Source organism: Hippocampus comes, unplaced genomic scaffold, assembly GCF_001891065.2.
Source record: "Hippocampus comes isolate QL1 unplaced genomic scaffold, H_comes_QL1_v1.1 scaffold252, whole genome shotgun sequence".
In the NCBI taxonomy this organism is placed as follows: domain Eukaryota; kingdom Metazoa; phylum Chordata; class Actinopteri; order Syngnathiformes; family Syngnathidae; genus Hippocampus; species Hippocampus comes.
Window position 1 is genome coordinate 214,482 of NW_017805485.1, and position 26,840 is coordinate 241,321.

General features: G+C 40.7%; 1 protein-coding gene across 2 annotated transcripts in view; it reads right to left on the bottom strand.

The window, feature by feature from the left end:
- rock2a (rho-associated, coiled-coil containing protein kinase 2a) overlaps positions 1-25,889 on the bottom strand; it is a 44,376-nt gene extending 18,487 nt beyond the window's left edge. The window contains exons 1-14 of one of the 2 annotated variants that reach the window (XM_019876107.1): positions 25,003-25,889; positions 8,234-8,315; positions 8,034-8,134; positions 7,751-7,888; positions 7,370-7,630; positions 5,728-5,872; positions 5,511-5,649; positions 3,483-3,574; positions 3,227-3,386; positions 3,065-3,119; positions 1,420-1,508; positions 1,292-1,340; positions 827-962; positions 459-550 (exon numbers count right to left, since the gene is read on the bottom strand). In XM_019876107.1, coding sequence (XP_019731666.1) covers positions 459-550; positions 827-962; positions 1,292-1,340; positions 1,420-1,508; positions 3,065-3,119; positions 3,227-3,386; positions 3,483-3,574; positions 5,511-5,649; positions 5,728-5,872; positions 7,370-7,630; positions 7,751-7,888; positions 8,034-8,134; positions 8,234-8,315; positions 25,003-25,101 — 1,638 coding nt within the window. In that variant the 5' untranslated portion in view covers positions 25,102-25,889. The remainder of the gene's footprint in view (positions 1-458; positions 551-826; positions 963-1,291; positions 1,341-1,419; positions 1,509-3,064; positions 3,120-3,226; positions 3,387-3,482; positions 3,575-5,510; positions 5,650-5,727; positions 5,873-7,369; positions 7,631-7,750; positions 7,889-8,033; positions 8,135-8,233; positions 8,316-25,002) is intronic. The other variant, XM_019876108.1, reaches the window with a different exon arrangement.
- Positions 25,890-26,840: the final 951 nt, after the last annotated feature.

Genomic DNA, 26,840 nt, shown 5'->3' on the forward strand with positions numbered 1-26,840 from the left:
TTAAATCTCCCAGGTTTCCTTAACGCAACAGGTGTTGCGTTAGCATTTGGATGGTGACAGTGTCACCATCGCCACATCAAATGCTAACGCAACACCTGTTGCGTTAAGGAAACCTGGGAGATTTAATATTACAATAATGGCAGGTTATCGAAATATAATTGAAAATGGCCACATTACATTGAATTCGATGCAATATATTAGCAAAAGTAAAGGAAAAATGAATAAAACTTTTTTTTAAATAACGCAATGAAATTATTTAGGGGGGCTAAAGACATTTTTAGGGAGGCTGAAGCCTCCCTAAAATAGGCCTAATGACGCCCATGGTTATGCCTACATTTTGTACACATTTAATGCCTTACTTTTGAGTTGACAGTGAAACAATCAATGAATAGTAAGTCATGTATTCAAGAAAAAAAAACAAACAATTAGGTCCAAGTGCATCATAAAAACCAACTAACCTGTTTCTGCAGATGAATGTTCTTCTCATTGGAAATATGTGAATTTTGATTCCTTCTTTTTAAGTCATCTAGCTGATCGCGGAGGTTGTTAACTGCAAGATTAGGCACAACAGAAACGGATTGGCAATAAAATTACATGAATCATTGTCCCATCAACTTATTAATAACAGGAATAAAAAGCTCCAATGAAGTTTTTAAATGAAAAAGACTATTATTTTTGAATTAATGCAAACAACAGGATCATTGTGTTGCTTCTAATGATTTTGGCATATTTATCAAATGTATTCAATGATATATACATTTTTAAAGGATCCAAAAACTGGAATGAAATTAATTCATTTTTTTTAGTTCATACTTTCTGCTATCACCTTCATTTTCCAGACATCGTTTCCTGTCAGCTTCATTCTCAGCCTTGCGGTGGCTCTCCAGGCTCTTGTGCTGCAGAAGGGCCTTCTCCCTTTCAAGCTGCCTCAGGCTTGACTCCAAATTCTTCCTGCTGGTCACCTAAAATCAATCATTTCATATGTTGCACCAAATGTCAAAAAGGGTTGCTTGCTTTCACAATCCTGTGATTTTATCACTATATTAATATGAATAAAATGGTGTCTTTAACAAAAGCCTAGACCCCACAGACATTTTATGCCGTGGTTAGCATTTCCAAAGCACTGGCATTCAACTGAAACAGAATTACACAGAAAGCCATGAAAATGAATTCAGAGTATAAAAATAACTATCCTGAAAGGGAACCTGGATTGTAGCACCATCAAAATATTGCTATAAATATTCAAGTAAAATCTGCCCGTGCAGCAGGTGTGTCGGCAATTATTGCTTACCTCATCTTCGAGCTCTTTGGAGACTTTATCCAGACGACTAGTGGCAGCTCTGAAGAGTTGCAGATAAATATATATGAAACGTTCGTCTCATCAATGATCCATGTTTTTGTGAGCCTCTGCTCATGTACCTGAATTTGTGCTCGAGATCATCTTTGGCTTGCTTCTCATTATTTAGCTGGACTTCCAAGTGGCGAAGCTTCTTCTGGAATGCTACAGACTGAAAAGAAGTGGGAAAAAAAAAATTAATTTGCACCCACATCCAAACACAGTATCATTTTGTTCGTAAGGAAACGTACTATTTAAAGAAAATTAAGTGGCGACACATTCATTGGTGTAACTCCAAGTCAATGACACTCCTGTGATATGAACTAGTCCAGTTAGAAAGCAATAACCATTAACATGTTTACATGGAGCCAATAACCCTTAAAAACTCAAATATTGGCAATATTCAGGTTTTGGAATGCCATTTTAATGTGCAAAAACCCAAATAAGAGCCCTGAGTAACCCCTTTTGTATTCCAAATATTTAGTCAGACAAACGCGATGAGAATACCTCCATTGGTTTGTCTTCTGCGCATGCGCAAGCTGTAAGAAATCCTGGTCTTTGACATACAGGAAGTACATGTATGCACGGTGATGGCACTTAATCGACATAGTGAGAAGTGTAGCCACTGGTGGCCATCTTGTGTTGTCACTCGCTAAGCAAGTCTAACTTTCCATACATTGACTTCTCTGCGCCGTTTTCACATTATTTTGGTTCTATGGTGAAAATAACAGTGTGTATACATGTCTGTAGTGTATATAGACCGACACACACACACACACACACACACACACACACACACACACACACACACACACACACACACACACACACACACACACACACACACACACACACACACACGCACACGCGCGACTATTATCAGTGTGTCACGATTTAGATGGGGATAACTCAATTATCATAATTACCATGTACAGTATATGGGGTTAACCGTGTTTGCACACGTATGTAAATGAATTTTCTGAATGTTTCAGAAAACGGACTTTTGACCTTAATCCCAATACTGACTGCATGTGAACACAGTCATTGTGAATCAATGTGAATTTCTCTTGTGTAAATGGGGCACTGCGGACTGTCCTAGTGCTGACTACCTTGATGCAGTTCTGGGAGGAGATCCCAGAGGTGACAAGCTTGTATCTCATCAGTAACAAGGAGTGCATGCAGGCATTTGGATGTCACACATACACTTTAAATAGGGATATTTGAATTGATCATAATTAGCATGTATACGGGAGTAACCGTCTGCTCACGCATGGAAACGAGTTATTCCCAATGTTTCTGAAACCAGAATTTTGACCTTAAACTGAACATTGACGGCATCTAAATGTGGTCATTGTTGAACCACCCGATCCTTCATATTCCTTCAAAGAACTAATGGATTAAGAGTAAGCAATTTCATTTGAATTTCAATCGATTGTGATTCCCTGAATTAGTTTTCAGCCCAATGGTTGAACTTAAATATTTTCATGGAGTCAAGAGCACAGGTTACGTGTCTTAAATCATTACTTTCAGTTATGTTTTATTCAAAGGATGTTTGATCCTGTAGCTGTCAGTGGACTTTAGTGTGGGCCTGTGTTAATATTAATCTATAATGTTTATGTACCGGTAATGTAACGGCTATCCAACATGGGTTTTATTAGTGTGGTTGTGTGTTTAAGGAGAATAAACCTGAACAATAAAATGAATTGTGTGTCGTGTGAATTGACTTACCTCTCCCTTTGAGTTATCATTAGTAGATGAGGCATTGTTGGGTGCATTTAGTAGCCTAATAAATGAAGGAAAAAAAAAAACATGTCAATTGAAATTTATGCTTAGTGTAACTACATACTACGAAAAGTGAGTGCTCCCAAAAAGCTTTCTCTCATGTCTTACTGGTCTTCTTTGAAGTAGGTGAAGCCCACAAAGGGGAGCTGATTTCCAACAAAAGCTTTGGGTGTGGGGAATGTCTCGACATCACCTTTGTCATCTTCAATCTCATCAAAGTTACTGGTGTCAATGTCACTGCTCAGCTCTGGGACCACAGGTGCAACAGCTAAGAAAAATAAATAAATAAAAGACAAAGTCGTACACAATAAACGTAGATGTTCAGGTCTATCTCATTAATCTCATTATCCATCGAGACACTAACTCTCTCTGATGGTGTCAAAAGTCCACTGGTCATTCCTGAAAAAATGGTGTCGCTTGATCTCCTCCACACCATTTTGTCCTAATCGCACTTCCCTTTAAAAAAAGAAAAAAGAGAGACAGAGAGAATAAACAAAATTAACCTTCGACTACTTCTCCCATCTTGCTGTGTTATAGTAAAGAAAGGACAAACAGTGTTGATTTTTAATATTGGGAAAAACAAAACCGTATTTAACATCTGTAGCATTTGAAGGTAGGAATACTATATTTATTGTTTTTGTATATACAGCACACAAAAAAGAGTGTGCTACTAACCAACAGAGATTTATGGCTAATTACATAATCTGACCCAATGCGACAAACACGACAAGAAATCCCCATCCCTCGGTCTATTTTCCATACAACTTAACCAGCACAGTGTTCAGGAAAAGTTGGACAATGTACCAATTGACAGAGATGTAGGCTAGACCCTGGACAAGCCTCCCATCAATCTCACAGACAGACAACCCTTAACACCAAAGGGCAATTTAGAGTCTTCACTTTTTAATTAACATACATGTATGTTTTTTGACTGTGAGAGGGGGGGTACCTGACAGAACCCAAACAAGCACAGGAAGACCATGCAAGCCCTACAAAAATGACTGTAGAAACAATTCAACAGTAAAAAATACGGTTCAGAAATTGTTTACGGTCAATTATTGTTGTTTTAACAAAGCTTCATGCCAATCGTTGGAAAGCCACTTAATTTCTGTTTAAAAAAAAAATGATATGCCCTTTGTAAGACACGCGCATTAGCATTTTTGGAATGGGACAGACAGTAGGCAGTGTGCCCATGTAAAATGTGTCTGTGCCAAATATCTTAATCTGCTGTTGCTGATGATGATTGAGTGTGCCAAAGGAAATTGGATTGTAGCTCGATGGTCAGAACGCGATGCCGATTGCTGCACTCATGAGTATAACACAGTGGTGTCAAACATACGGCCCGCGGGCCGGATCCGGCCCGCAAAGGAGTTTAATCCGGCCCGCGAGATGATTATGTAAAGCAGTGGTGTCAAACATACGGCCCGCGGGCCGGAAACGGCCCGCAAGTAGGTTCAATCAGGCCCGCAGGAAAATGTAAAAGTGAAAAAAATGCATTAAAGACACAGAATTAATATTTTTAATCAGGTGCAATTCATTGAGTATCGGCAAGGGGACACTGTTTTGATCAGAGAAGAAGACAACAGCAGCCTCAGTCTGTCACTGAGACAGACCCATGACAGCAGACGCTATCAATAGCACTCTCACATTTACACATTTAATAGCACTCTCCTTAGTTTGTAAGGTGTAGGCACATATATGTGAATGATAAAAGTAAATTGCACATTTGTCGAAGGAAATGTAAGGTGCTTCATGAAATGTTTTGTAAAAGATATGTTCATTAAATTTCAACATTTTCCTAATGTTCTTGTGCTTCTTTATACCAAAACAAAGGAAAGACATATTGTTTTGGTTATTTATAGCAAAGTATTGTATCATTTTAATGGTCCGGCCCACTTGACATCTACCGAGGCCGTATGTGGCCCACCATGTGAAATGAGTTTGACACCCCTGGTATAACATTTTGGTGCAAGGCAGCGTAATGGTGTGGAACGGCAGGAGAGTCACGGGAAAAATATTTAGATCACTCAATGCTATCTCCAGGCACGGAGATTTTTCAACTGGTGACAATCCCATCTTTCCTCAGTCTGGGAGCAAATATAGTGCTCACACCCAAAATTCCATCAGAGACTGCCTTCAGATTTCTTATCACAATTTTTTTTTCTGCCGAATATCAATCGGCCTAAAAAAAAAAATAAAAATCCATATCGGTCAAATCCTAGTTTTTACGATTGCAAACGACATCAAGAAATCCTTCCAAATTGAGCATTCAACACAATGTCAGCCAAGCCAGGATAATGCAACAATAGTGTCTTGTACTTTTTTACAGTTTACGGACCAAACAGGGACACTTAAAGAGTAAAACATTAGTGGCCATGAGCCATTTAAATACCTGTCAGTCAAGAAGGCACAGATTATATTCTTTGCATCTTTGGAGATCTCGACATCATCAGGAAAGTTAAGGGAGTTTTTATAGTCCATGATCTTACTGTAGGTGCCCACCAGAGAGTCAGCATAGAATGGCGTGTCACCTGAAAGTGCGCAAAACGGTTTAATGTGTTGAAAAAAAAAAGCCATTTAAAGAAAAAAGAAAAAAAAAAAACACTGACCAACAAGCATTTCACAGATGAAGACCCCAACAGACCACCAGTCACATTCTCTCCCATAACATCCATCGCCTCCTTGGGATTTCAGCACTTCAGGTGAGATGTAGTCTGGGGTTCCAACTGCTGTGTCACAGTGTACCATACCGGTCTGTGACAAAAAAACAAAATGTAAATAATCAACACATTTTTACACACTGAGTTTGAAGTCATGATCTCAATTTAGATTCATGTGCTAAAACTCCCATTAAACCCCAAATTATCCTTGCCAAGAAATACAATGTAATCTCTAGAATCAAACATTTTATTCAAAGACAGATAGATAGATAGATAAATAGATAGATAGATCAATTTTTACAATCCGCTTATCCTTGCAAGGGTCGCGGGGCAAGCTGGAGCCGATCCCAGCTGTTTTCGGGCCAACGAATCAGAGGGCACACATAGACAAACAACCACCGTGCTCTCACTCACACCTAGGGACAATTTTGAGTGTTCCATTAACCTGCCACACACGTTTTTGGAATGTGCGAAGAAACCGGAGTACCCGGAGAAAACCCACACACGCATGGTAAGAACATGCAAACTCCCCACAGGAAAGGCCGGAGCCGGAATCGACCCCTGCACCTCTGCATTGCGAGGCCGACGCACTAACCAGTCGGCCACCGGGCTGCCTTATTTTATTTAGATATAGAATAGTGCAGGGGTGGCCAACCCGCGGCTCGACGAAAACGCCTCGGCGGTGGCAATGTCATTCAAACAACGGCGCTAAATACACAGAACGTACTACGTCAGCCTATCATCAATCCTGTTGATTGACACATAGGGCAACCAATCACATGACTGAATCACCGCTCATGCGCAAACAACGACGCTAGGCACTAAGATAGTCAGCGAATTACCTGTTTTTAAGGCAGGGGTGCTCAATACGTCGATCGCAATCAACCGGGAGCCAGCGGACTGGTTCCAAGTCGACCGCAAGGGGTGGGAGGAGGAAATGAGCGGGGGGAGGGGGGGTGGATTTGTGTGTTTGTGTCTTTAGCTTTCGTTCATGTTCGGGTCGTTCCAGCGGTTGCTCATCATGGCGTGCGTGCATATGTGCGCGAGTGCAAAGTTGGGCACCCGCGTGCGTGTGTGTGTGCTTGCACGTGCGCGATCAGATCGTGGAAGGTTGGTCGCTTCAAAAGTCGATCTTTGGGCAAAAAAGTGTGCGTGTGCGCGCGAGGACGGGATTCCCATGTGTCTGTGGCTCTTTGCAGTAACACAGTAAAAAAATGGCTCTAAGTCTCTGACTGGTTGGCCACCCCTGGTATAATGTTTAGGCAGTACTCAAGTCATGCCTACCTCTGCTTTTTAGGTCCTTTTACACTTTTTGTCTTTGAGGTTCCACTGTATCCTTATATGAAAATTAAATTAACTCTTACAGTGTTCTAGTTAACATTGTATAGCATCACATTATGTGTTTGTTTCCAACTCTGCCTTCAATTCAGCCTGGTCATCCTGGAAGGAGGATTTTCCTCTACGTCTGTGGTCTTGTGAAGCTCTGAGATTCCTTTGTGATTAAGGGCTATCCAAATAAACTTCGCCGAGTTTAAAAAACAGATCTTACTGCTGCCATTTTATACCTGATTATTTTTTAAATAAAACTTACAGAGTCCATCTTCATGCATGTGCCGAAGTCAGCAAGCTTCAGGTGTCCGTGCCTGTCGAGCAACATGTTGTCCGGCTTGACATCGCGGTGAATGAAGCCCATCGAGTGAATAGCATCCAGGGCCATCACTACCTCTGCAGTGTAAAACTTGGCCCATTTCTCTGGCACATCATAGGTACTGGTGAGGTTTACCAGGTCGCCTCCTGGCATATACTCCATCACCATGTAGAGGTAGTGCTCATCTTGGAAGGCACAGCATAACTGATCAAACAAACAGGACAAGCTCCTTTATAGATAATTACACACCACATATAAGAAAAAAGTGTGTCAATGTACATCAGTGTGTGTGTGTTTGACTAGTGCCTTAAATGTCTGTCATACCTGCACCACCCACGGACTGTTGGCAAAGGCCATGATGTCCCTTTCTTCCCAGAAGAAGGCAGAGTCTGAGCGTTTGATCATCTCAAACTTGCTAAGAAGCTTCATGGCGTAAACTTTCTGAGAGGCTTTATGCCTGACCTGAATGATGGCGGTACACACAGTAAATAATATGTATATTTGGTGTTACTGCCTTGCCAAACGGGGCTTTATCAGACAGTATCAAATTATATGTACATTTAATGTTACTAAATTGGGTCATGTATTTAACTTGAGGCATACTCACCAGTTGAACCTCACCAAAAGCTCCTCGGCCAATCACTTTAACTCTATCAAAGTCTTCTGACTTCATCTGTAGGTCTCGAACTTGTCTTATGACATTCTCATCTGGGAATAAAATGTCATGAGTATTAGCAATACTTGTCATAGATACATGAAATTGTATTTAAAAAATTGCATCGCTACTCTGACACTTTAAATACTTACATCTATTTAAAAAGGTTTCAATATTTTTATTCTTGCGAAGCGCAGGGTAGTCCAAATCTAAGACCACAGCATTTAAGGAGTCCTGGAGAAAAAAAAGACAACGATAAACCAACAAAAGAGAACACAAAAAAGATATCCAATATCAATTGGTTCCTAAACCTAACCAAAAATAAATGACAGATACAATATGCCAACAGACGGCAAACATGGCTATTTCACCCACAATAATATCAACATAAACATTTAAAAGGAATGTTTCGCGCAAACACAACACTGCTCATACTTAAAAGAACCTATCCCTATCCCAGCTGTCTTCAAGCAGTAGGCGGGGCACACCCTGAACATGTTGCCAGCCAATCGCAGGGCACACACACAACCATTTGCGCTCACACTCACACCAAGGGACAATTTCAAGTGTTCCATTAACCTGCCATGCATGTTTTTGGAATGTGGGAGGAAACCGGCGTACCCCCACGCAGGCACGGGGAGAACCTGCAAACTCCACACAGGAATGCCAGAGAATGCCAGAGCTGGAATCAAACCGTGCATCTCTGCATTGTGAGGCCGACGCGCTAACCACACCTGGCTGCCCGGGAAAAATAAATAAATTCATTAATTAATAAAATTCTTCAACTTTCCCCTCTATTTTACTTTTCATATCCTATCTTGTATGGCACAGGCCTTCATAAAAACAGCATAATTACATTGAGATTTATGACACATGGATCTTTTTGATTGAGAAATGTGGCGCAATACTTGTTGTTCAAAGCATGTGTCATGTCTCTACTCCTTCCTCTCCAAATTTCTCAGTCGGTTCTTTTCCATTTTTCAGTGCTTTATCTGCCTCTCCTCCTGCTATTTCAAACGTTTCCCGCTCGGCTGAAGTCAGTCTGCGGCGAGCTGACGCTCTTGATTCACCAGCTTAACAGCACTTCCCCATTAAAGGACTAACCTCACACAAAGCTACTATTTAAGGGAAAAAAACACACATGCAGGGGGCGGGGAAGGGCACATGGGGAGGAGGAGAGGGGTGTGCACATACAAATACATGCACTAGGAACTCCCAAACAGCAATCCAGGAAATGATCCACCCCGCCCCGTGTTTGGCTGATAATTTCACTATGACATAGAGAAGGTCCCTGCGTGCAACTCATTTCCTCTGTGGCCGCGTTTGGCTGCTACTTACACTCAGAAAACGTCAAAATCCAAAAAAGCACTGCATGGTACCCATGACGGTACAGTTCAATGTTATACTGACATATTTTTACAGAGTAAAACAAGATCTTCAGCAAGCCTAATGTTCGCTTTCTGTGGTTAATTTGCAATAATGAGGACATAGAGACCAATGACATAGCAAAAAATAAGCCATTCTATTTAAAGGTTTAGCCAAACATGGTTTTAGTGATGTCATAGGATTAGTGCGAACGAGAGATGTGTACTATAAAAAGCAGCTCGTCTCCGCAAAATACATTACTTTTCGCCCGTTAAACGCATTCACAAAAATCAATGGAAACACTTTATATTTCCTGAACATAAGTTTACACAGGTTTAATTTTTTTGAAGCAGTGTGAAAAGCACAATTCGATTTTTGTTTTCAAAATTCGATCTGGGTCCCTTTCATATGTGGACATAAATCACATATATAAGTGATGCGTCTGCGGTATGAACGCTTATCTCCACGTATCTGACCTATATGTTATCAAAAGACCAATATTTCCTCCGCACGGGCAGGGGAGAGTGTTTGGGAGACTACTGACATAATGTTGTTTTGAGTAACAGTTGTCCCACTTGAAACATGAAGCACAACGTCAGCCACACTGAAGGTTCATTTACTGCGCGCAGCAATGATATGATGTCATCTTTAGAAGAGGTCTTCATGACATTTCATAAGAACAAAATGTGTTGCCACCTTTTTCCAAAATATTTTTTCTTCCTCCTGCCTTGTAACTTTGATGATGAAGATGAAATGATAAAATAAGCCCCTACACACGGGCCCATAATGCGCCACGTGACGTGTTTTTTTTTTTTGTGCACGTCAATCAACGTCGTGCTTTTAACATGTGTGTTACATCACCAACGCATTTCGTTCACATTAGAGGTCACGTTTGTTTTTTGTATGTGAAGGAGCACATAGAAAGATCGGATTTTACATAAAAATCTGAATTGGGCATCATACCCTGCAGAGACAAATCTATGTTCACAATGAGTAATTTGTTGTCGTACAAATTAAGAGTTGTATTCACAAGACTGAAAACAATTCTAAATCATCAATTCATCCATTTTCTCAACTCAACTCGACTGTATTTATAGAGCACTTCCAAACAGCCATCGCTGCACACAAAGTGCTGTACATGGAGCAACTAACATATACAACAGTAAAGCAACAAAAAAGTAGCAAAGACGGTAGAGAGCACCAAACAGTACAACTAAGATCATAATTTGGGTCATGCTGAGTCAAATGCCAAAGAATACAAGTTTTCTGAGCCGCTTTACCCTCACAAGGGTCGCGGCATGCTGGAGCCTATCCCAGCTGTCTTCAGGCAGTTGGCAGGGGACACCCTGAACCAGTTGCCAGCCAATCACAGGGCACACAGAGATGAACAACCATCCACACTCACACTCACACTTAGGGATAATTTAGAAGTGTTCAATCAGCCTGCCATGCATGTTTTTGGAATGTGGAAGGAAACCGGACTACCCGGAGAAAACCCACGCAGGCACAGGAAGAACATGCAAACTCCACACAGGGAGGCCGGAGCCAGGATCGAACCCACGACCTCTGCACTGTGAGGTCAACGTGCTATGAGCAATTTAAATGTGTACTCATTTTAAAACAATTGTAACAATTGTAACAATTTCTTTCTCAACCTATAAATGTTTACTCTTACTAATATGAACAAATGATGCATTTTTTTCCTTTTCAGTGTTGGCCGAATACCATTTCATGGTAGTTTTTTTTTCATTTGTTTGTTTTACAAAAATCTTACATTTAACATCAGGTATCAAATTTCAAACAATTACACCACTGTACTACTCCTAATACTAATTACTGTATTTGAATAAAAATTTTAATAAAAATAAAGATTCAGAAAAGCTGACTTGACAAGCATATACAAAATGTTATCAACGTAACGTTTAAGAGACTACTTATTCTTTCAAATCCTTCTTTCTGATGCTGACTAGAAGGGGCAAGAAGGCTCAGGTGCATAAAAGCTCTTGTGCACCTCCTTGAATGGGATGAAGACAAAGACAAGTAGTGTAATAGGCTACCACTTGAGCTCAATTGCAATAAATGAAGTCACAATCCATTGTTTTTTTTTTTTTTTTTTTTTGCTTGTCTTCACCCTTCTGTGTTGAGCATGAAGGACCCTAAGTGCCAATAAATTGGCCTTTTGAGTGCAAAGATTTGATTCTTTCCAAAACTACCCTATTTTCTGCACTATAAGGCCCTTTGAATTATAAAGCATACCCTCAATGAATGGCCTATTTTAAAACTGTTTTCATATATTGGGCGCAATGCATTATAAGGTGCATGCAGTAATGGCTACGGTTGCGCTATGCGTCCACTAGATGGTGCTACGCTAAAGGGAATACAATACAGCTTTATTTGTATAGCGCCTTCACAACCACTGCAGCTGTAACAATGAGAGCTGGTCACAAACACGGACATGAAACATATAAATACAAATGCCATTGCAAAACAACAAATGAAAGACAAAAGTTATTAAGACAACAAAAGGGCTCACATCCACAAAGGGCTAAATATCCTAGTATTGCTTGTCTCCTTTTTTGTTTTATCAGTAGTTAACTATGCTTGTGGTATTATCTTCGTTTCATAATGGCTGTGCAGAGCTCACAAATTAGTTGTCTGTTTGTTTAAGTGTGTGTTGGCGAATCCACATGTCAATCAGTGTCGGGAAGAACCCCTTTAGGTTACGATTGGTTCCTGCTAATAATCACCACTAGATGGCAGAGGAACACTAACAGGGAGTTGATTCCATGGGTACTAAAAAGAAAGTTAGTGTCTTTATATTAGTCGCATTGGATTATTGGGCACACTGTCTGCTTTTGAGAAAACTGAATGCTTTTAGGCGCACCTTATTGTGCGGAAAATACGGTATTGCAAATGTCAGATATCGTGGAAAAGTGAATTTCACAGATTACCACTTTAGGGCAAGAAAGCAATGACAAAAGTGACTGGTTGCCCATTACCATGCGCAATACAAAGTACAGTGATGCAATGTTTGAAATCACTGCAATCACCAAGCAAACAATCCCTATCGCTAACTCCACAAACTCACTTTGACCTTCCATGCACTTTCATTCAGTGAGACGTGATGTGAAGTAGGAACGAATAAATAAACATGTTGCATTGCCAACCAAATGAGACACCAATGGCTCAGAAAGTCTTTACAGAAAAATTATGTCAATTCCTCCCAAGATAATTTTCCTCCAAATCAAAGAAAAATGAATAACAATGAAGTTCCTGCCATTAGTAATATGACAGAAAACGCCAACAAGAGTCTGTAGGCCATTTGTCAACGACTTAGTCAAACAGCCATCCATTCATATTAATCAAATGACAAGTGTCTGCGGGATTGCAAAGCCGAATGGATCATTTGCACTCAAATCCATCAGCTGTTTTTGCATCTGCTACTGATGACTTCTGGCCTTTCTCTTTTAAATGATGGTACAGTACTCATCCTCTTCAGGTCCCATGCCATAGAGTGAGACTAAGTCACTAATCTCTTCCTGACGAATAACAGTATCTATCCTGTTAAATTCAGCAAACTGTGACTCCCCCCAACAGCCAATGGTTTCTGGATGGTTGCTTGGCAACTACAGCAAAAAATGCAAAGTGTAGCTGAGTGTGAAGTGAGCGCCCCATTTCATATGCAGAAACTCTATTATTGAAAGTAGTATTGGCAAACCTTTATCAAGCACTGCTTTTGGGGAACTTTTCCATACATGGAGTAACTCTGAAGTTTACAGTCAGAGGGCTACATGGAACGTTGGTCCATGCAACCTTTCTAACTGCCTCATCATTGGGCAAATGGAACGAAAACAAGCAGCGGCCCTGCCAAAAAAAAAAAAAAAAAGTAAAAAAAAAAAAACAATTGAATGAATGTCGCTGTTTTGATTGAATTCCAGGCGTTTTAAAAATAGTTGTCAAGATAAACAGTGGGCCAAGCACAGTGAGGAGGACTCGGGTTGGCACGGCCCATAAACTCTCGTTAACAGACACACAGCAGGAATCCAGCCGAGGCTCTCAGATAGCACAGTAAATGTGCCCACGGGGACGAACGAGTAGGAGTGGGTCTTACTCTTGGATTTGAATAATTTCCGTCTCATGCTCTTGTACCCTGTGCATTTTTGGCACCAAGGATTTCTTAATTAATATAGTACAGTCAACTGACGAATGTGCTGGCAAGAAACTTGGTGCCATGAGGTCCAAGGTTAACCTTGAATGACTTCGTAAGGTTTTAAGTGGGGTCATCATTTCAACTGACATTGTTAATGGTGGGTCTTTAACTCATTCACTCCCAAAGACGTTTTTAAACGTCTTTTCAGACTTGGTCCAGAATTGGCTGGCACTGAATGAGTTTTAAATGCCTCGTGTTGTGACAAATTTCCCCACAAGGAACTCTTGAGTCTGTTCACAATCTACTCCAGGGCGCAGGTTGACATCACTTCAAAAGAGAATTAATCAATTTTTAGGGTCAAACTGTCACCTTGTAACCTGTTCAATGTAATGTGTAAATATACAGTATATGTAAATGTAAGAAACAAGACTTTCTAATTGTTGCATACAAGAGAGTACTGTAAAGCTTGGCTCACCCACATTGTATCTGCGGAAACCAGGGAGGACTACATGAGTAGCCCGAGGCCCTAATCTAAAAATAGCTTGCCAGTGATGCAAACTGTGATTTTTCTAGGAATTTTGCAGACGTGATCATTTGAAAATGTAAACCTTGGCAGAGATTTCTAGAGATAAAGTGTTTGCATATCGATATTTATCTAATTCTATTACTGTGAAAAATCATTAACGTGATATGTGTCGTCACATAAATCAAGAAGAATTATGATTAATGATAAAAAGTAATCACATTAATAAAGGCAATTTGAGCAAATTTGTTGTTTTAGAAGTGTTCTCAGTCCTACTTCGACTTGTGGTGGTGGCTTGCTTTTCATTTGAGATTCTGGGCTGCTTGAGAACAAGTTGCTGCTCGCCTAGTCATAATGCCTTAGCACAGTGGTTCTTAACCTTGTTAGGAGGTACTGAACCCAACTGGTTCATATGCAGATTCACGGAACCCTTAGTGAAAAATAAAAATATGATTCGAGAAGTTTTCCTTCAGTTTTGCAGATGCGAGAAGGGAGTTGCTCAACTTGGTACGACAAATCGTGCAGATAGGACGGGAGTCGGCAACACGCGGCTCTCGAGCCACATGCGGCTCTTTAGCGCCCAACAGTGGCTCCCTAGAGCTTTTTCAAAAATATTTGAAAATGGAAAAAGATGGGAAGGAAATATATATTTTTTTGTTTTAAAATGGTTTCTGTCAGAGGACAAACATGACACAAACATTGACGTTTTCCGATACTGTAAAAATGTGTCGAATAAATATTAAATGTCAACATTTCATGAGCGAATATTTGCATCATAGCCTGCGAGACACATTTCTATTAGCAGGGCGTGATGCCAGTCAGGGGGCTGTTTAAAAAAAAAAAAAAAAAAAAAAAAAAAACACAGCTGCCTTTCATGTACAATTCACCGAGGGTACTTGCTAAGAATGGGAATCTGGGCGGCCAAGAGAAGCATTTTTAAAAGGTACACGTGAGCTACGATAGTTAGCACGCTGCAAAAGTGCGTCCCGTGCTTCGTTCATCTTAGCGGCCGTTATGGCTGTTGCTCATTACGGCATGCGTGAGTAAGAGTGTGTATGCGCGCGTGTGCGGTAACGGGTCGAACGCGGGAGGTTGGTTGTTCGAAAAGTAGATCTTCCGTCAAAAAGGTTTGGGCATCCCTCTCTACAGGATGAACTGCAGGGGGAAAAAAAAACTTTTAATCATTAATGCTCGTTGTGTATTTGTAGCCACCTTAGTCATGTTGATAGCAGGCTAATATAGCTCATATAGATACATACGGCATGTGTTACCTTCATTATAAGGCTTTTAAATTTTTTTGCGGCTCCAGACATATTTGTTTTTTGTTTATTTTGGTCCAATATGGCTATTTCAACATTTTGGGTTGCCGACCCCTGAGATAGGACAATGAGTCGCATCATGTTCCATGATGCATGTGAATCCATGTTGTACATAGTCGTCTGACCACTTTCTTTTATTTGCCAGACATAGCATGTGTTAAAATATGTATATTTTTTAAATCACACATAGTACTATCACGACAGTCATACATTGACTACTGAGCGAACTAAATTTTCCGCAGCACTGAGTGGACAAGCAATGTAATGTGATCATCTGCAGCCAGTGATAGCCAAGCAGGTGTGTCATAACCTCCATGGCAGAGGCTCCATCGAACCCCTGAGACTGATTCACCGAACGCCTGGGGTTCGATCGAACCCAGGTTAAGAACCACTGCCCTAGCACTAGCCCTGGTTGTACTGGTAATAAAAGCCGTACTTGGCATTGGTCTTACTGTAGAATGAGAGGGGTGAGCAGGGGCTCAGTTGTATGAGACATAAGCACGCCTTCAAAACAGACTGATTTCAGCTGGGGCTGAGAGGCAAAATGTGATGAATTTGGAATCCTTCCCACCTGGGAACTGTAATGAATTGTGAAAAACAAAATGCAGAATATGTCTTCTTTAAAAGATGAGCGTTATGGAGGTTGAAAATAAAAGGCCATGCAAATCGGACAAATAAAGTTACGCATGTTCTACGTACAGTTGTCATGGTAGTTTTACTTCTGCCATCATACCGGGAGCCTCCTGCCACGACACCTACAGTATTTAAAGTACCTTATTTCATCGTTTCTTACATCACTTTTGTTTAGCTCCGGAAGGAAGAGATGTGAAAATCGTAAGATGCTACCTGTATGTTAATTGTGTTTTTTGTTGCCGCTGACTGCATACAAGCTTGTGAAAAAGGAATGCAAAGTGTGCAATCATAAGCGTACATCTGGGTATAAAGCACATACAGACTGTATGTGTTTGTGTAAGAAAAAAAAATGATTGCGTGTGGGAGGTTATGTCTCACCAGAAGGTTGACAAAGCTGAAGCTAGATGGAAAGTGTTCTGTGTGGGAGCCTCCTGTTCTCTGCTCTGCTCACTCACACCCTCATCCAACTAAAAATACACGAAGATGAAGGTTGCAAATGCTTGAACACATACACCACAAGATCAGTAATTTGCAAATCCAAGAACGACGACTGCCGATATATTCAGTGATTGTTCAATTTTTATGATGCCACTTTTATGATTGCACTTTAATTTATTCAGCTTTTTCATCCATCTGCTGAGGCTCTCTGTGACTTTGGAAAATGTTACAATTTCAGTTGCTCTGTTCAATTTTCAAATGTATTTGTAAATTTCAAGATTATGGTGCGGTTGTGACATTAAAGATAGATAGATTTTTTTTTTTTTTTTTGTCATTCTAAATATGTGCATGTGCAACACCTGGCGGCAAGATTTATTGGTCTTTTCCACTACCGGTAGCCAAACCATGGATACAACCAAGAAGTGAAAAGTTTCTGAAGAAATCCTAAGATTTATTAAGTTACATCCGACATGAAATGTATAAAATACAAACATTACTGACACCTTTCAGAAGGCACCTTACAACAGTGGGTGAAAACGTAGGTGGCATCTTATAGCCATGACGTGCAGACACTGTACACTGGTTGATTAATGAGTAAAAAATTTCATTAATCGGGTAAAATAAGTATTCAAACAGCGTTCCTACAGGTTTCCTCAAGTTACATTTAAAACTTTTTTGTCTAATGCACAACATTTTTTTTAAAAACTTCATACCCATTTCACAGCCATACGGGCACAGAAAAACAACATTTGTTAATTCGTGTTATTTCTCAAACGTGGATACGTGGAATGCATACAGAATGCAGCAGACAATATGGCAAGTACTGGTGTGAAAGAAATACTTTTTTTTTTTTTTTTTAAACTTGGGTGACATTGGGGTTTTTTTTTTGTTTGTTTTTGCTTTAGCTCGTCACTTATTTGATGCTAGGGACATGGGGAGTGTAGGGAGTCTCAAAAATAAAAAAATGTAAATCAGAACTCAACAATAAATAAATGAGGATGAGGAACAGTCAACTTCTTTAGGCCGTAGTCACTGAGCATCAATTAAGACAATTAAGGATGAAAATTGTCACAAATAGTGAAAATCCACGTGCAATTGACACCCATTGAAATGCATATATTTAGACTGTATATGTTTACTGTTTTAAAAGACAGATCAACAGACAGAGCTGGATGGATGGTTGGATGGATGGATGGATGGATGGATGAGCGTAGATGTGTGGATTGACTGATTAAAAGCCATATGAAACTATTTAGTTTTATGATAAATAAGCTATTCAGCTCACACTAATAAGAGAGATGGGCATTAGGCCAGGGGTGCCCAAACTTTTTGGTCCGAGGATCGACTTTTCGATCAAGCAACCTCCCGCGATCGACCCGTTACTGCGCACATGCATACACACGCACGCCATGATGAGCAACAGCCTGACACGGAGGCATGCGACGCACTTTTGCAGCCTGCTAACTATCGTAGCTCACACGTACCGTTTTAAAGTGCTTCCCTCAGCCCTCTAGATTCCTATTCTTTGCCCGTGCCCTCTGTGAACTGTACACGAAACAATCTGAATGAGAATAATGATAACGATAAAAGATATAGCGCAACCACTCTGATCACAAGCTGCAACTGCAGACTGCTGAGCGCGAACAACGTCCGGTGACGCAGGTCACGTGCCACCGTCGGTTAAAGATTTACCTGCTTTATTTTATTTTTTTAATACTTTTTGTGAAAATGAGACTGATAGGATCATTAGGGTGCAGTGCACATTAACACAAAGACACACAAATTGTTGTTTGTTTTGTTTCTCCTCCACACCCCTCGCGATCGACTTGGGACCAGTCCGCGATCTACCGGTTGATCGCGATCGACGTAATGGGCACCCCTGCATGAGACAGACAGATACATTTTTCACCCCATGAAGAAAAGTAAATGTTTACTGTCGCAAATGTTTGCATGTGTATACAGTAGCTCAGCCTCACACTTGTGGTGTCCAATTGTTTCACCACCTTGTTCACTTAGGAACCACCATCTATGTTGCAGCTGCGAATTTTGAGAATCGGACTCATTCACGGCCGTATATATATTGGTGGAAAAAAAAATCATTTTTTCACAAAAATAAATTATTGAATAAGTGGGGATAAACAGTCATTGTCAATAAGTGGTTTTCACAAAAAACAGGGGTTCCAAAATTAATAATGTTGAAAGAAAAAAAAAAAACAAAACAGTGAATTGGTGAATCCGTGATAGCTACACTGTAGTCCATTTTATCTGCCGTTGCATCAACAATATAAACCACCAAATCAACAGAATTCTAGTCTCATATGACGCCTGCTGCTGATAAATACATGTAATATTGTCAGTTGTGCAGTACATTTAGCAAAGATATAACAACGTGGCGTGATGTGGTACCTTTCTTTGTCCCTCTCAAAGCTCAGTGGGTCTAATGGAAGTGGAAAACCAAGCTCAACATTTCCAGTTGTGTCCAAGGCATGCAAGCGACATGACCGAGGTGGAGTGTGACATTTTCAAGCCATTTAGGACTTGGACATCTGACATACATGGGATCTTCTTCACTGAAGTGGAGCAACAAACCAAAAAAAGGCCACAAAAGAGGCCTAGCAGTATCCCCAGAGGAGGTGCTGAGTCGAGAGACTGGCTTGTTTTGCAAAAAGGAAAAAAAAAAAAATTTGACCTGGGCCACCATCCCGAGTGCCTTATAAGGAAGTGTTTCTTCCCAGCTAGGACACTGATACCAGTACCGTTGTTGCTCAACTCAACTACACTCCAGAGACAAAGCCGACGCTTTGGTTTTAGTGTCAGGTTGAGGTGAGACTATCCACACCTCCTTGGGGATCCACACAATCAAACTGCTCCATATGGAATATGTAAAGTGGCATAGGAGTCGGGCAAAAAGTGAACAGGAAATGCTGGAATAGAAGAAGACGTTCACATTTGTGTGGCCAAAATAGGGAGAAAGAAAAAGTGGAGTGGAGCATGTACTGTAAATAGCAGAGGCTATTCGAGACAGGAAAAGATATGCGGGGAATAAACAGTGAATGATACTGTAACCAAATGCATAATGTTGCTTTTATGACCCTGAGATCGTTAGGGCATCGTTACAAAGACTGGTAGAGAATAAATGTGTCCAAAAGCTGGTTCAAGAGAAATGTACCATTTCTTATGTAAGTGTGAAGGACAGTAACTCACACAATAGTCACAGGTGACTCAGGTCTTGAGCCTGAGCAAGATGACACAGTTAAAGTATCTGCAGCGTGTCAAACAGGGCTGAAAAGAGTGACAAGCTGCGGGCTGAAAAGAGAGACAGAATAAGAGATAAGGCTAAAAATAAAAACAGAAAGTGTAGTCATTTGGGGGACTTTGAGCCCCATATACAGTATAGTTGCCAACTATTTACCCAATGAGGTCATTTCCTTCAGGACCGGAGAAAGGCAGCCTATGTGATTTTTAGGGCTGCGGCTGTTGAATATTTTGGTATTTGGATAGCTGACTGAAAATTCAATTGAATAATCAGGTGTTTGGATAAGAATAAAATATAAAACCAATTTCAATGAAGCTGGGATTTTCTGTTACACAAACAGAATAAAATCATATTCTACCTATTTTTAATTGAATACACCACAAAGACAAGATATTTTATGTTCAAACTGATAAACTTTGCTTTTATCGATAATCCTTAACTGAGAATTTAATGGCTGCAACGCGTTCCAAAAAAGCTGGCACATGTAGCAAAAAAAAAAAAAGACTGAAAAGGTTGAGGAATGCTCATCAAACACCTGTTTGGAACATCTCACAGGTGAACAGGCCAACTGGGAACAGGTGGGTGCCATGATTCAGTATAAAAGGAGCTTCCCTGAATTGCTCGGTCATTCACAAGCAAAAATGTGGTGAGTTTCACCTCTTTGTGAAGAAATTAGTCAAACAGTTTAAGGACATTGTTCCTCAAGGTACAATTCCAAGGAATTTAAGAATTTCAGAGCCTCCAAACAATGGGAAAAAATTCCACTGACAAAGCTTCAAGAATTTGTGTCCTCAGTTCCCAACCTGCTTATTCAAAGTTGTTAAAAGACAAGGTGATGTAACACAGTGGTAAACATGACCCTGTCACAGCTCTTTTGGAACGAGCTCCAGCCATAAATGTCTCAATTAATGATTATTGGCTAAAAACAAAGTTTATCAGTTTGAATATTAAATATCTTGTCATTGTAGTGTATTTAATATTATATCAGTGGAACATGATTTGCAAATCATTGTATTCTGTTTTTATTTATGCTGAACCCAATTTTCTCATTTGTGTCCTCAATCGCACTAAATTATTTATACCAAGGGTCTCAAACTGCTCATCTGCAAGCTCTGCAGAGGCCTGATAACGGCCCTGATCATTTGAATCAGATGTGTTGCAGCAGGGAGCGACAGAAAACAAGCATGAAAGTGGACTTCGAGCACCCTAGTTTGGGACCCCCGATAGGATTAATGGCTATGATTGTAAAAATAAAACATTTACTTGTAATATTTACAAATACAGTGACCTTCCAACCATGTACATTGCGCACGTGTGTGTGTGTGTGTGTGTGTGTGTGTGTGTGTGTGTGTGTGTGTGTGTGTGTGTGTGTGTGTGTGTGTGTATATATGCGGCACGGTGGGCCAGTGGTTAGCGCGTCAACCTCACAGTGCAGAGGTACCGGGTTCAATTTCAGCTCCGGCCTCCCTGTGTGGAGTTGGCATGTTCTCCCCGTGCCTGCATGGGTTTTCTCCGGGTCATCCACACACACGCACGCGCACACACACACACACACCCCGTAATGCATACAATCATTGTTAGCACACGGCTGTCTGCGCATTAATGTACATAACAATCTACCAATGAAGATTAACTTTGTGCTGCTGCCATTGTTTCTCACCACTGATATGAATCTATTCAAATTAGCAGCAATCGGGGTGAGCCTCGAGTCATTCATTTTCTGTTAACTTCGAAACCACTAGCGGAAGTGGCGTATTTCAAAGATAGATTGCAATTATCTACCAAGTATTTTTGTCCGTATTCAACCTGTTTGAACAATGTGACAATTTTTTTTCTCGAAAAATCCGGAACACCACGTTACAGCCGCACCGCAGTCACGTTCAGAGATTTGTGTGACTAAATACGGACAATCCATAACAGTTGGCAGTTCTGCATTTCAATCTTCCCCTGAAATCGTTCAACACTACTTCCACACCAATAAAAAAAAAAAATTAAACTACCAATACTATTGTCATCATATCGTGCTTGAATATAGGACTACTCCTTCAAAAGATTGGGCCAAGTAGTGTGTGTGCACTACCATTAACAGCAACAGCATTAAACTTCCATATTAGCGATCGCATTGTGCCTCTAAAAATGGAAAACTGGAACCTGTTCTTCCAATGCATGCTTCCCACTCAACTTTTGTCTCCAACACTCAGTGCCTCCATCACCCCAGCTCACATGCAGGAAGTGAGCACCACTGGCGCAATAGGAACTATTCTGATGGATGTTGTCAACGAAAGAATTACGCAGGGGTGTCCTGTGCTGTGTGTGTGTGTGTGTGTGTGTGTGTGCGCGCGCGCGCGCGGTGGGGTGGGGTGGTGAAGGGTTGCAGATGGAAAGACAGCAAATGGGGGCCCACGCCTGTTAAATGGGCGAAGAAGTGCTTTTTGAGACAGAAATGATAATATGTTTGTCTTGCAGCAGAAAAAGTGAAAGGGCCCAGCAATTCAAATCACAGGCCCAGAACAGATGCAACTTTAGTTAAAATACTTTGTATGCCTTACATTAAGTTATCTTTCAAGTGAATTTATACAACATTCATCTTTTGAGGAAGCACCACTTATCCACAATTTACGATGCAGTGGAAACTAAATGCCAAAAGTCACACATTCACCAAAATATGGGGTGGGGGAGATGACTCAAAAGTTGTACAAAATTTCTGTGGTTGAACCGCAGCCATACATGAGGTCAAGCGAGACCTCAGCATACCTCGGCAGACTTACGCATACGTCAGGAGCCTTCAGATCAGTGAGCAAAAACTATTTGTCCACTGGTGTGTTTGTGTATGTGCGTTTCAGATCAGTGAGCAGAACTGTACTAAGTAGGGGTGCGCAGCTCTCCAATAAAAGAGGATTCGATACACATCGTGATAGAAGGGGTGCAATACGATTCAAGGACAGTACATTTTGAAGTGGAACAATTCAATTCACTAACATCCTTTAAATCAAAACCTATTTTCCAATTCAAATGGGTTTCCGTTTCACCCCTAGTACTTGGGAAGGCTAACAGAGCAGTGTGAGGATGACAGTGATTATGTATAACCTCAAATTTGGGATGCAGCGAAATGCAAAATGTTGGCCCAAGCCAAAAAATGAAAATGAGGAAACTGACATCAAAAACCAAAACACCAAAATAAATTGTAACATTTCCCCATGAAAAACAAACCAAAAAAATCCTCAGCTAGGTCATTTTCTGCAATTTAAAGGAATACAGGACTCCAAATTAATCTTCTTTCACTCTATGAGGCAGTGTAAAATGCAAATATCAGTTGCATCCGATTCCCTGCAAAAAGGTTTAAGCCAATTCAGTCTCAAAATAACAACATACTCTGTATGCTGCACATTTCATTCTAATATTTTCAGACTATGATATTTGTAGATCCAGGTGCACATAAATTTGGGTGATAATCAGTCATGTTTTTTGTACCTTAAGTGAAGCAATGTTGATTTTTCCTCTCTCCACGAGGCAACTAGGTGAGTCAACTTTACGTGAATGGAATAAAAAAATATATATTACAAGTTTCGTCCTAATATTTTCAGATTATGATGAGCACATGTCTGCACATCCACATAAATTTCGTTGACAATCTATCACGGTTTTCGTACATTATGCCACCATAATGGACACCTCTGAACAGTACATGGTTTGGCTGCGTTAGCCAGTCACTCCCGCAATAAATTTATTTTATTCCCCTCTTTCTCGAAGGTTAATATGAAACATGAGATGGTTAGGAGTGCCGTCTATTATTGCAATACTTGACAAGGTCATGAGGCATTTTAGTAGCACAATAGGGCAAGTCCAAAATGAACAGGAGAGTGTTAGAGCACAGAAGACGTCCAAGTGATTTCGTGAACCAGTAAAAATCAAAATTGTCCAATATGGCAGTGTACAGGGTATGTCAATATTTTGAAACTTAATCACAGATGGCATTAATATTTGCAGTCATTCAATTCATTTAGTTCATACACACTGCTGAGCAAAATGAAAGAAAATGAATTTGCAGTCGTCTGTTGCTTTAAAATGTCAACATTGGTCCAAAATAGCATTTTTCACTTATTACTCACTGTGTCACTTAAACACTCAAAACAATAAAAAAAATCTCTCTTGTCGAACATAGCTGACATTCTTATTTGAACCCGCACTGTTTTATTGAACAGGGTTTATGGTGCATTTAACGATGCAGTGTCATGGACAATTGCTCCCTTTCAATAAATTTCGCTGAGAAAAAGCAGGTACTATGAGATACTATGTCCAGTACCTAACCGAGTACCTGTACCTGACCCATACTATTTCTGGTCGCCTATTCATCAAGCAGATCTATCGATCAATGTAACACTTGACTAAACAAACATGATTAAGTTTAATTTGCCTTAGTTGTAGACACAGCACCTCTTGAATTAAGTAATTCCCCAATTTAATACAAGAGACTGTTGCAATATTATTTGAAAGCGATTGAGCCTGTCTGGTCGAGTGGAAGTCATTCAAGAATGCCTGGGGGAATACAAGGTAATCGGACTACAACAATGAATGTTACATTTTGAATGGAATGTGGCTCTTTAATTTCATTGGCTATGCATCTGATTAAAGTAAGACTAAAACAAGGACCAGAATTCTGTCAAGAAATGCCCAACCACCAGTTAGTTTTCACGTTTTTAAATCCGATCTGCTTGATGTACTACACCTAGCTCCTCTCATCTCTTCGAGCATGAGGACCACAGCAGTGACCAACTGTTACCCAATAGTCTCCATAAAAACCATAAATGGCACATTCTCCACAAATTAATCCTAATCTGTTGACACCACAGAACTCCCAAATGCACGTTCTGTGGTCAGACTTAAGTATTAATCAGGCCTATCCTGCTGTAGGCCAGCACACTGTCTTCCAGTGCAGTTTCCATGAAATACGTTTGTAATGGCAAGAAACTGTATCTGATTACAGGACAGACTGGAAAATGTAGTTTTACCGGGACAAAGTGAACGGGGAGGAGTCGTTGCAGCAGTCTCCCTAATAACAAAGGCTAACAACTCAGATGGGATAAGGTGGATAATAATGCAGTACGTGGATTTAATACTGTACCATGCAAAAGCCACATGACATGCCAATAGCACAACGTTAATCGATTCTCGCTTTTCATAAAGCAACCACCACGACATTCTTCAATAATGCACGAGATGTAGTCCACTTGACTTACCAGCAAACTTTCCAGGTTCAACGCAGACCTGGGGTTTCTCATCATGTCCTCCAACTTCTTCAGCCGGCTTTCCATCCTCCTCTCCGCGCCCTGAGACATGTCTGCGGCGTCGCACGTCAAACAAAAGCAAAAAAATAGATGATTTTTTTCCCCGACTCTTTAGCTTTACATGTGAACCGTCGTCCGTTGTTCGGCCTAGCGGGGCAGCTTCGGGGCTCCCAGCCCACCCAGATCGTCTCCAACGGGAATAGAGTGCAACAACGAGGGGAAAATATTCCGAAAGCAACGAGACTTCCAAAAAGTTGCCAAGAGAGCGGTCCTTAAGAAAGAGAGAGACGTTAGCCTTTCAAGTATCAAAGACAACGTTCCATATTCCATCTCATCTCCCGTTAAGTGGGAGATGCATGTTCAAAGTCGACGATAAAGTTTGAATTTGAAGATAACGGCAACAGGCAGTGGCAGCAGGGCGTTTTCTTTGCGCCCCTCGCCCCCCTCCTTTTTTTGAACGTCTGCAAATGCCTCGGATTCTCTCCTCCAAATATATACCGCTTCACCTCAGCCCATTCAGGAAAGACTGGCAGCCAGTCGGTGTCAAAGTTTCTCCTCCGTGATGCCACAAGTGCTATTAGTAAGGCATAAAGAGAATCCCGCGCTCAATTTTTAATGGGCACGCGCTCTCTTCCTGGATTCTCTCTCGCATTTTCGAACGTTTTCCGACCGTCGTCTCGTTCGGACTTTTGACTTTGGTCGTGAAAAAAAATCCTTGTTCGCTTGGTGGAAAAGTCCAGCACTCAACCAATCCTCACGATTCACTTAATCTACACCGCAACGCACATGCAAACAAGCACGCAGTCTGGGATTTGCCTCCTCCCATTGACAGAGAGAACTACATTTCCCATGGTGCACCAGTCCAGACCTGTCTCTGCACCTCAACCTATCTCCAAGCGACTTTATTTTGAACACAGGTGTCAAACTGCGGTCCACGAGGGCCGTTGTCCGATCGTTTTCCATTTTACTCTCCTGCAACACGCCTGATTGAAATGATCAGGATAGTTATCAGGCTCCTGCAGAGCTTGGGCCCGAGCCGGCCTCCGAATAGTGAAATCAGGATATACTGTAACTGATTTCTGCCGTTGTTTTTCAAAGTACTCTACAAAAAGTTGAAATAAATCAAGTTTAGGGAGCTGTAGTTGAATAAGATAAGATAACCTTTATTTGTCCCACATTGGGGAAATTTGCTACATCTTTATTTATGTAGCGCTTTTACAACAAAGAGCTTTCCAGATCATTTAGCACGAAATAGCAATTATACAACACAACACCAAACATGAAACATCGACAATAAAATCGTAAGAACTGTTCCTACATACGCCTTTTTGTTGTTCGAAGCGGTTGTAGATGAAAAAGGAGAGGATCAGTCTTTCACCATTGGTTCAGAGACGTCACGATCACAGCGTGCATGACGTCTCGCGTATGTTTCACAACGGGGATTTCTTCCCCAAATTTCCAAATACTGTACGTCAAATTCTATGCCTTTTGTGACTAGGCTCCACGTACCTACAATATGTTGCAAACTGCTAGTGACACTGTGACTCACAATTGCGAAGTAAGTACACGTCTTAGGTCAAGGTGTCAGGATGTGACTATGTGGAGTATTTTAAATATCACTTCCACATGAACGGCGAAATTTCTTGGCAGATAGATCAGACACCTTTCGTGAGTTTTTCCATAGTTAGACAATAGAATGTTGTGTAATAAAGACCAAAACATTGAACAGATATATTTTTTTAGGCTTATCATACCTTTTGCGGATGCACTTCTTAATGACACATTACGTT